Below are 11683 nucleotides of genomic sequence, written 5' to 3'. Positions count from 1 at the left end.
GCAGACCAATGCGATAACAAAATTTCAATAAAAATTAAAATCTAAAAATAAAAATAAAAATAATAAAATCAAACTTTGTAGTTACCTTTATCGACTCATAGTAATTTATCAATTGCAAATTCATAATTATCGATAATAGATAATATAATATTTTATATATTTTTTTGTATTTTATGAACCGCGAAACTTTGAATGATCAAAAATTAACAAAGCATTGGTATAAAAAATCAGCAAAGAAGCATTTGTAAATTTCTAAGAGTTTCTAATAGTAAAAAATTTGAACTATGAAATTCTAAATACAAGTAAAATATCGGAATATAATCAAGTAAGAAATGATATTACTATTAAAATTTCAAAACTGCAATTTTGAAAATTTGTAAGATTTTAGACAAAAATTTAAATTTTTAGAAAATAAGAAAAATATACCTAATAATCAGACAAATACTAACTATTTTAGCAATTATAATTTTAAATTTTTAAAAATTTTATAATATATATGTATATAGAGTTGCAAAAATTCGAATTCTCAAAAATTGACAGAAAGTCAAAAGAATATCGGACATATATTATCAGGAAAAATAATATAATTGGCAGAAATTTTTTCATGATAATGCAGATAACTTAAATGCCGGTCATTCAGTGAATGTTCAGTACTGCTAACGATATTCTAAGATGTGCTAACTATTAAGATGTTTCTGCAACGCGGCAGCCGCTTCAGTTTGTTAACACATATTTCTCTGTGATACAACATTTAATGTGATACAACATTCACGATGCACACCACGAATTTACATCAAATGCCAAACAAAGTACGTGCTATAATTTTATGTATTTAGTCACTTGATTATATGAATGTGGTACGCGTTATCAAAACATAACCTTTCGAATAATAATCATAGCGTAATTATTCGCTGACTTGCAAAAGTTCAATATATATTTTTCCTTATCTTTATTTTTGACATACATAATATTTTTTCGATGTGTTTGTTCAAAGACTGCATAATCTTTTCATTAAGAAATTTTTCATATTATTTTATATTGGACATGTTTCTCTTTAGTATTTTGTAGCTGTTACACTTTTTATTTTTAGAGCGAAGCAGAATTGACTCCAGAGGAAAAATGGAGGCAAGTTATATAAAATTATATAGTTATTTATAACAAAAACCTTTTGTCGGTTTTTACAGTTTCACTTGTAATGTCTACGATTAGAAAAAAAAAATGTGGAAACATATATCAATGTAATTTATATTAAACTAATTTTCTAGAGTGGAGCACATAAAGATGCACGAACAACATCGAGGTCACGAATCTATGCACGCAGAAATGCTGCTTATATTGTTAGTGACATTAACAGTAGCACAGATTGTACTAATTGAGTGGAAGAAGAGGCACTTTAAGTCATACCAGGTGGAATAAAATATTGTTTTCTTTATCACATTTCAAATATCTGAAATTATATATTAATATAATATTTTTTTTGCAGCTTGTAACACTTGTAGCCATGTGGATTATTCCATTTGGAATTAGTTTGAAGAATCACTGGTGGAGATTTATATTTTTATGGCTTTTATCCTCGTGTATAACAGGTTTAGTAGTAAGAAAAGCCATTCAGAGACCAATCGAAGGTACCACACCTAGGTAATGCCAAGTAATTATTAATGATGTATCAGCAATAATCATAAAATAATAAAACTTTATTCCTTTGCAGATTAGTGTACAAATGGTTTTATTTTATTTATAAGCTCAGCTATGTATTGGGTATAATTGGATATATTTTAATTTTGCTTACATTCTTTGGTCTAAATATCATATTAAATGTTAAGCCTCATGTTTGGATGGATTGGGGCATGTTGTTCATATTTTACGGTCTTTACTTTGGAGTATTAGGAAGAGATATTGCTGAAATATGTGCTGACACAATGGCATCACATATCGGAGTACATATTAGACATATGCATTGTATAAGACGTTAAATATATGTTATATATGTAATTTTATAATGTTTAATGTGATTTTCAGTATTATACTCCCGATAGCATGCCAACCAGGATTCTGGAGGTAAATGTTTGTGCAGTATGTGGAAACAAACTTCTAGTTTCTGAGCATGAGGAAGGTGTGATTGAAAATACATACAAGCTTACTTGCGGCCATGTTTTTCACGAGTTTTGCATTAGAGGCTGGTGCATTGTGGGGAAAAAGCAAACTTGTCCTTATTGCAAAGAGAAAGTCGACTTAACGAAAATGTTCCGCAATCCGTATCCTTTTATAATGTAACACGAAAAAAATTACTATTAACAGCCGTTTTATGGCTCAAAAAATATTTATTAAATGCCTTAACGAACAATGCAGTTGGCAACGGCCGCACGTTTTATACGGTCAATTGCTGGATTGGTTAAGATGGCTTGTTGCATGGCAACCGTTAATTTTGTTTCTAGTTCAAGGTATCAATTGGGCTCTGGGCCTTGAGTAAGTAACAATGTTGGTAAAAATCAACTATTCTCACATGCATCATTGTTATTGCAACGCTAAAGAGAATGATAACTTATTGTTAGGCATCTCAATACTGTGTTTGTATTTTTGTACATGCTGTTATTATTTTTGTTACTCATAAAAAAAATTTTATTAGATAGGAAATATAATGCAGTAAAAATCCTACTCTTGTCTAAATTAATGATGATACTACATGTTGACTCTAGAAAAGAGATATCCATAAAAATAGCGTTCGAAAAATCTTATTGACTCAATGAACATATAAACATTTCTTTAAATTAAAGAAACAAAATAGAAAAATTCGTTATATGAAATCTTTCATAATAACAAATATTAAAGCTTATTGAGAATGTGTAAACTAGATATAATGTAAATATATATCTAAAAAAAAGCGTGTCACATATTAAATTAATGAGTAATTTAATATAAGAATTAGTGAAAAATGTGATATTTTTGTTTTTTCCTTCTGAAAAGATTTTTTGAACGCATGTTAAAAACATTGTTTTTGAAAATAGTTGTTGCATGAATAATATTTCATGAAAGACATGAGGAGGATTAAATCATTGTCCTATTATCTTCTACATTGCTCTATTTAAACTAATTCCGTCTCAACAGTTTTAGCAGTCAAATAAGTTATAGTGACGTGTTAAATTTCTATTCATTTGTCTTTTATACTTGCAAATGTGTTCTAATAACTTCCTACTATTAACAAATACATTCCATCATTCCTAACTTAAGCCAGTTATGGGTGCTGCTTCCAATATTTGCTTTGTCAGAAAATATGCATTTACGAGAAAGTCAAGAATGCATGTATATATTCCGTAAATTGTATGATTACTTACAAAATGTTCATATTATAATGTATAATTTATGTAAAAAATATGTTAAGTTTACATCAAATAATTGACATGTACATATCTTTTTTCAAATTGTGTTAATGATATTTCTCTGATTAATAATTTTGCAATTGTGAGATGTAAATCGGAAAAGTATTTCATTTATGAAATTACAAATTGTAATTAGAGAAAATTATCCATCTAATAAATATGTTTCTTTTTATTAGTGAATAAATCGATATTTTTAACTCTGTCAGATTCTGTTGCAAATTTGATTGCATAAGTATTCTTAAAAAAATTACTTTTTTTCATTTAATTTTTATTTCCTATAGTAAATCTTTTACGAGTAATAACATTTTTCTAGTAAATATCACAAGTTTCTAGTAAATATCACAGTTTCGCAACATTCAAAAAATGGAGATTAAAGTATTATATTATACATGCATATGTATTATCATTGTTGTATTATAGTTGCACTTAACTCTGTTGCTAGTCGCTCTAAATATTGAGAGATGTTTCTAAAATGTAATATTAATTATTATTTATAGTATTTCCTTTTTAAGATCGTTCTAAAGAAGAAGAGTATCCGATATATGTTACATTCTTAACACTTAGTAATTATTACTTTTATTCTGTTCCTTTTAATTCGACAAGTGTGAAGTTTGTTAGTGTATTATGCTGTTTGATTATAATAGTCTAACGAGAATGTAACATGTATCTCTTGTTGTATACAGAAAATAGTATGTAATCGACTATTTGTAAAGAATGCAGCTACTGTCAAGAACACGTCTTTTGCAATAAAATTATGTACAAAACGACATACTTAGCTGTGGTATTCAATTCCTCCGTATTGCGTTCTTGTTAGTCCGGTAGTTAGTCCGGAAGAAAAAATTCATTCGTTGAATTTCTAAAAAACTAAACCTTAAAGTAATAGTTTAAATTACATTAATGTGAAATGTATAACTGTATTTATTTTTCATCAATTTCTAACTATTGTTAACTCTCTCACGGCTAAAAAATTTATTACAAGAATCAGCATCATTTTAATAATTATTGGTAAATTCAAGACCTAATTTGAGAATAATATTTGTAAGTAAGAGAATAAGATATTTTGTAAATTAAAATATATATTAATATTTTTCATAATAATATTAGCGAAAGTAATATAAACGATGAAAAGGAGCGTTATTTAGTTATGAGGGAGTTAAGGTGTATCTTTGTTTCTTGTAAGCAATTTTCCCTGAGCACAATCAATATTGCTTATAATTTATAGAACTTTGAATGAATTTGCGATTATCTTTTTCTTTTCATAATTTTTACAGAGTAACAAATACGAAGGAGGATCAGCATGAAAAAACATCGTAACGGATGTAACGGATTAACTACTACCGCACGCTATATAATAACGCTTAGATAATTTTTCTGCTAGCATCGACAGATAAGTTCCTATTTACACTCAAAGTCTCTTACTAATTGTAAGAGATTTGAGAAAGGATATGATCTCGTTGGACGCGTATAGGGTTCAAGATAATGTATACATGTGTGCGTGTATGTGTGTGGGCACAGTAAGAGAGAGAGAAAGACAATGATAACAACTTATCAGTGATGTTACTAAAAGACTTTAATTAACTTTCTCGTTATTATCGATAGAAAAACAACTTTCATCACATCACGTATCCATAGGTACTTGTCAGACCATGTCGGACCCGTCGCGAGAGTATTATATATAATTCATATTTATATTTATATACATATATATTTGCCTATAAACCTAAAGTCTTTCGCGGACACTTGTGGAATGAAATTCCGAGGCGAGGTGTGAAGGGTGGCGTAGGAAAGTGAGGATGAGATAACAGAGGCCAAGGGTGAAAACACATTTAACGATTATCTTTCAATGAATTCGATGAACAGAGGTGTTGACGTTAACACTCGAAACTTGATCTTTGGCTTGTTGGATAGTTCAGACGCCACGAAACGACGGGATCGTTAGGATGGGTCCAGGGGCAGACATTCACAAACACGGGGAAATTTTATAGATATATTTATTGAGTACTTAGCGTGTAAGAGTATAGAATATATGTTACCTTATTGTTAAATATCATTACATGGTAAATATATTTCTATATATGTATATATATATATATGTGTGTGTGTGTGATCACATATATTTATACATATATATCTCGTGATGTAGTCTTTAAAATAAACTTGCGCGCAGGCACATGCGCGTGTTTACATGTGTGTTCAAGATATTTACATAATCGCAATTAATATGTACAAGTTCACGAAAAACAGAAAGTAAAGTACAGACGAACGGGCGAGCATTGTGTATCGGTCGTGTCGGTGATCGTCGGTTCGCCGTTAGAGTCCCACGCGAGGATACCGACTGTCGGGACCCGAGCCGCGTTCACCGTCACGCCAATGCCAAGAATAGATGCCAGTAAAATTTTTACTTCCTCCATTTCCTCTTTCTCCGTGTATAAATTGACCGCCGTCTTTATATGAAAGTATAAAGGTCGCTACGGTGAGATGGTTTTTCCTTTTTTTCCTTTTGCGGGCACGGGTGTACGAAACTACCATTGCTACGGATATAATTGTAGGTACCCTAATTAACAACATCAATGTCGCATACGATTGTGGCTCTTCTTTTTTTTTTTACGTTAGCAGCTCTCTTTTTTTTCATCTCGTCGCTCGCGAAAATGATAACAGAGGCTTCCTACGACGCTTCGGACATAGCGAGGGGCTTACAAGATTTATTAAAAGTCTAGGATAAAAATTCTCATGACACCTGTAGTTTCTTACATTCAGATGACTCTCTGTTTTGGACCTTTCGAGGATTTCTTGGATACGGTGATGTCATTTGCGCGAAAAACGATTGCAGTCCTTTACAAAAATCCAATTAATACTAAAATGTGATTAATTATTTATCTTGATTATATTAAAAGCAGTGTTATTTGGTACTTGATAAGTAATTAATCACTAGTATTACATTTCTGAAGTAAATAATCTCTAGTATTAAATTTCTGTAAGGAATGTGTATGACACGCGTCTAAAGTGAGAATCGCCTCGCAATTGATCTTTAAACGCATTCACCGTGTCCGAAGTATCGCGAAGATTCCGTGTTGTATCAGTCGCAGGGCCACAAGAAGCGCTTCGTCAACGGAACGATATATCATTCTTTTTCGTATTATATGTACAAAACGAAATATCACGCGACCGCCGCAATTTCTCGGAGGCATGTAGAAAGAAGCGCGACGAGCGCGTCCGACGAGCGGTGTCTCGCGACTCGCCTGTGTATACATTATATATAATATATATAAAAGAAAAAGCGCACGACTTCCTTCCTTTCCCCTCGCAATAACTATCGTTATAACGCAACTCGCATATTTATATATTTATATATATATATATATATTAATTTATATATATATTTCTCTTTCTCTCACACGCACGCTCTCTCTTTTAGCTTTTCATGCATCCTTCCTCACGTTTTCTTCACTTTTGACATATTATCATCCTTCGATTCTACCGCCGGACTTTCAACGGCATTCCAAAGACATATAAGATAGTTATGAAGTATTGCTTTTTTTCCTTAGTCGCGTGTCGACCGCCGATCGCGATCCGGCGTAACAATAATAAATTTTGCACCCTCCCGCGATGAGCCGCATCGGGAATCTCGCGCTCTTCATTTTTCCTTTATTTTCTCCCCAGATCCTTCGATTCCGCAATGTTGTTCAAGAGGTATTTGAGATTCACATTCGGATATAAACACGTATTATACACGGATTTCTTTCGAGAACCTCCTAGCATAAATTCAGAGATTTTCTTGGATCCGTTTGGAAACATTGGGAATCGAAGAAGCAAAATAGCACTTTTAGCGGACGCCACATGGTTTTATTTGTAAAATTATGTTATATTTTTTATGTCAGAATTCTTAAATCGAAGCTGATGCTTCAATATTCTTTAGAATTGCTCGTTCTTCTTATAATATAATGAGTGTCGATTACTTTACATGAATTCGGCGGGAATGAATTGTTGTTAGGATACATCCGCTTTATGAAGTGCGTAAATAAAAACGCCGAGGGAAAAATCAAAGAGAGCGAAATTCACGCGGCTCTTGCGCTCGAAGGAAACGCTACTTTACTTTGCGCTAAGCGTAAAGTTAATTCGAGTACAGGACTTCTTTTTCTAAACATATCGTATCGTTTTCTGTTTCTTTTTCTCTCTCCCGTTATTACGTATCATTTTTTTTGCAAGTAGACGCGACATACATAGAAAAATCGCCTGCGGCGTCTACCCGCCGCCACGCCGAGAAGCCGCTGCTGCATGCTGAGCATTCTACGAAACTACAATGCGTGCGTATTGAATAACGGCGTGTCAATGGATAACTCAGTAACAAGCGCTACGGGATTGTATTTCCTTGTGCTTAGAGCCGAGGAGATCATCAAGAACGCAATATCGAAGGAACACGCGTCACCCAAAGGAAGCAATATTCGAGAACATTGTCGGAGAAGCGGTCTTATTCTGTTACTTTAAGGATGTATGTGTTACATTTCAAATACTGTTAAATCGCAAAGATGCAACCTAATCTCTTGAATTAAACAAGATTTTGTTATTTTTTACTTCCATGTTTGTTGAAATGTAAATTTCAATCTATTTCTGTATTTAGTTTTAAAGTAAACGTCTATATTAACGTGTATTTGCATTTAATAAATAATCAATTAAATTTGATACAAATTTAATACATTTTCTTGAATGAGATTAATTATTTTAGTTAAGTAAATTAATGATATATTAGAGTAGTGACGAGATCTATAGAAATGATTAAAAATAACTCAAATTGGACAATTTGACATTATAATTTACAAATTTGATGGGAACATTACAAAATCAAATTATTATATATATTAAAATTATAATAAATATTCGTGCAAAAATTCATTTGAATTCACTTATTTGTTTTTAAATTATTCAAAGTGATAGCATGACAATTACACTGCAAAAGCCATTATAAGCTTATATAAATTATTTTTATTTTTTATACTTGGTTTCAGTCTGTATTTACGATCCAAATTTGTTAACTGATATTGACTTTTTTGACTGATACTTTTAGCTGATATTGTATGTATTTTCAAAACATTTTTAAAGATATATTTGCTTTAAATTGTGACGTTCAATAATGACGTTTAAGAAATTTTGAAACTTTTCAGCTTTCCACAGCAAAAAATAGATCTTTTTTTTCCTCAAGTAATTAACATATGAAATTCTGGAAGTGATGTTAACGAGTCAAAACGCATTCTTGAAAAGTTCTCGGTTATAACTTCGGTCGGGCAAGCGTTTGTGCTGAATCTCTTTAGTTACCGAAAGGATCGAAAAATTATGATTTCTACTGCTGTATTTTTATAATCTTGAGCAAATAATTTTCATCTCTTGAATGTTGGTTCTACGTATGTTGGTTTACGTCTCGGTACGTGAAGTGACAAAGAAGATCACTTGCTCGAGATTATAGTGATGTAAGGAGAATCGCTCCGAAGCAATTTAACTATGGTTTTGAGAAGCTGATGTAGACGAGAATGTGTTTGAAGGGATCTCGAGGCTTTGATGGCTGAGCAATTTTCCGCGTCAAAGCTACTGAATTCTCCTTACTATTTATACGGAGGAAAATAAAATTTTGCCTTTGCGTCAATGGTTTGACATATGGAATGAATCACAGATCGATATGCCTCGTCCAGCCTCGGGCTCCCTTCTGAAGACGAAAAGACGTGTCAAATTTAAGATGTTTAAGATAGAAAGTGTCATGAAATAACAAGAATTCTAGCGGAGCGTTTTTTAGTCATTTTTACGATATAAAACATATATGATTTCTATCAATTTATCTACTTTTTTGTAAAAGTGATGCGAGAGAGATATGATTGACAACTCAAAATTTTCATAACTCTGATCTAGAAAAATGTGATGTGGGATTAAAAATGTAATGGTGATTAATGAAAACCAAGTGTCATAAATCAATGAGGTCCCGTCGCTAAAATCTCTTGCATTTCATGGTAGAAAATCTTTCGTGATACGAGGACATGAACACTACTTTCGCGGGATAGTGGCATGTTGTCGGCTATACACAACAGATATGTACAGCGATGTTACTTGTAAGGTTCACTAGCACACTCCCTTAATCTTTCGCTAAATCCCATGTTAACTCGTCAACTAATACGTACGTTTGTGATTATGTATTTTTATTTTTTTTCCTTTTAATTATATATCGTCTACGCGGAATACAACGTGATGGAGCTGCGTGGGCTCGCATGTTGGCTCACCACTGTGTACCCTACTATGTATATATATATATATATATATATATATATATATATATATTTATACATATATATTTATATATATTATGCGTTATATTCGTTTTTTGCATTCTTTACTTTCTATTAGTCAGTTACTTCATTCGACCCGAACCACAGACTTCTACACTTTTTACTTTTTTTCCTTATTTACTCAATATTGATAAACACCGACAAGTTCAGCTATATCAGTTACAGAGAGGAGGGGCTAAGGTTGTATCCTGTAAAAGATAGATGAATTAACATGAATCGAAAGAAATTTATTTCGATGCCTGATCTTCGAAGCCAGGGAGATTGGTTTTAAAATTGCATTATAAAAAATCGGATATATACTCATCAATATTTTACAAAAGAAGGAAAATACTCTGATATCGAATTTAATTCTGTATAGAGAAAATTTCATGTTTCAACGTTTCGTAAAAATTTCTAATTTTTTTTCTTTCTCAATGAGAATTGAATAGATATGTATTAAAGGATCTAAAAAAAAGTTTCATCATCGCAAAACCAATCTCCTATATTTTAAGGATTAGGAATTTATAACTTTGACGAAACGAATTTCTCTGCATACATCGATTCTTGTTAATCCAACTATTTTTTACTGGGATGCTCTCTTCGGCGGAGCACGGGGATGAGGTTCTTTTTCACAGGGCGATCCCACATACACACGGTTATATAGGGCTTCTTCGACGACACAATTCAAAAAATAATTTTTCATTTTTAGTAGAAAGATAGGCGGGGCATTTTCCGTATAATGGTAATATTATCGTTTTTCCCATTATTATTTATTATTCTATTTATTATTTTTATTACTTATCATTTTACTATTATTATTATTTTTATTATATTATTATTTTTTCTGGACATTATTACTTCGACGCATCCCGTTACGACCGTTGCTCGTCTCGTCACGTCGTGTCACATCGCTTTTTATTACGCGACGATATCACGCTGCAATAGTTCTTACGTTTACGTGATATCGATACCTATTTACACGTGTCTACTTTGTCTACGACAAATCGGATAGATTTGTTCATATCTCAGGCAACCACGATTCAAAATTCATCAAGTTTGAAATTTATTTATAAAGCTCGAGTGAGGAAAGTTGATTTAATAAATGAGGCAATACAACAATTCTGAAACGATAAAATTGACTGCCTTTTTTATCATTTTCTCATGTCAATTTCCTTTAACATTTAATACTTTTTACGAACTTTCACATGACTAATTTCATTATTAGAAAATCAATGTGTCATTCCATTTGCTTTGACATCATGTGAAAAAGTCCACGAACTTGCTTTATAAGTATAAAATAAATTATATTTTTTAAATAAATTAAATTTTTATAAATCTTAAGGACTTGATAGATTTCGATTTCAGATGCCACATTTATACTTGATTCATTCAATTACGCGTTTGCATGTGCAGCAGAATCAATGAGATAACGATTGCCGGTTATGCTATGCATCCGGCCGATTTGAAGCGATAGTGTGTTTATGTGTTTGTGTGTCAATCGTGCATAGGCCTGAGTCAAGATTTAACGTAAAAACCGTTCATTTCGTGCGAACGTCACGCTTTCTCCCGACAAAATCTCTTTCTTCCTCTTTCTTCCTTTTTATTTATTTATTTATTTATTTATTTATTTATTTATTTATTTTTTTACCGCGACGCGTCCGATATAACTTCGCGATTTAACCCATTTCTTGCATTCGAGTATATCACGGGGGCACAAGTAAGTTTCTATACCTTCACGCGTATATATGTCTGTGTATGTGTGTCATTTTTTTCTTTGTATACATATAAAAAAGCTGTATCGACAGTTCCACTTGAGTTTACGATCGTTCTCGCGCATTATGTTACGATGTTTTATCTACATTTACCATTAAGAGTTCGAGTAGTTATATTTACAATTGCTTGTTTCGCATCTAGTACATCAAATTTGCGCCTTGTTAAAAATATCTGCTGTATATTTGCTCTCCTTTGTCTCTTTCTCTTTCTCTCTCTCTCTCTCTCTCT

General features: G+C 31.9%; 1 protein-coding gene across 1 annotated transcript; it reads left to right on the top strand.

The window, feature by feature from the left end:
• The first annotated feature begins 773 nt into the window (after positions 1 to 773).
• LOC105625544 (RING finger protein 121) lies at positions 774 to 2470 on the top strand. The gene is made up of 7 exons (XM_012206868.1): positions 774 to 809; positions 1091 to 1125; positions 1266 to 1407; positions 1484 to 1638; positions 1709 to 1937; positions 2020 to 2255; positions 2350 to 2470. The coding sequence occupies exons 1-7, from the start codon at positions 774 to 776 to the stop codon at positions 2468 to 2470; spliced, it is 954 nt and encodes a 317-aa protein (XP_012062258.1).
• Positions 2471 to 11683: the final 9213 nt, after the last annotated feature.

Source organism: Atta cephalotes, assembly GCF_000143395.1.
Source record: "Atta cephalotes unplaced genomic scaffold scaffold00003, whole genome shotgun sequence".
NCBI classification, from domain to species: Eukaryota; Metazoa; Arthropoda; class Insecta; order Hymenoptera; family Formicidae; genus Atta; species Atta cephalotes.
This window is presented reverse-complemented; position numbering and strand designations above follow the sequence as displayed.

What these genes read in the sequence shown, in the direction of transcription:
- LOC105625544 (XM_012206868.1), top strand. Translation starts at nt 774, where the DNA reads ATGCACACCACGAATTTACATCAAATGCCAAACAAA. An exon ending in ATCGAAGGTACCACACCTAG is followed by an intron (nt 1,639 to 1,708) that starts GTAATGCCAAGT and finishes ATTCCTTTGCAG; the next exon opens with ATTAGTGTACAAATGGTTTT. An exon ending in CAATGGCATCACATATCGGA is followed by an intron (nt 1,938 to 2,019) that starts GTACATATTAGA and finishes TGTGATTTTCAG; the next exon opens with TATTATACTCCCGATAGCAT.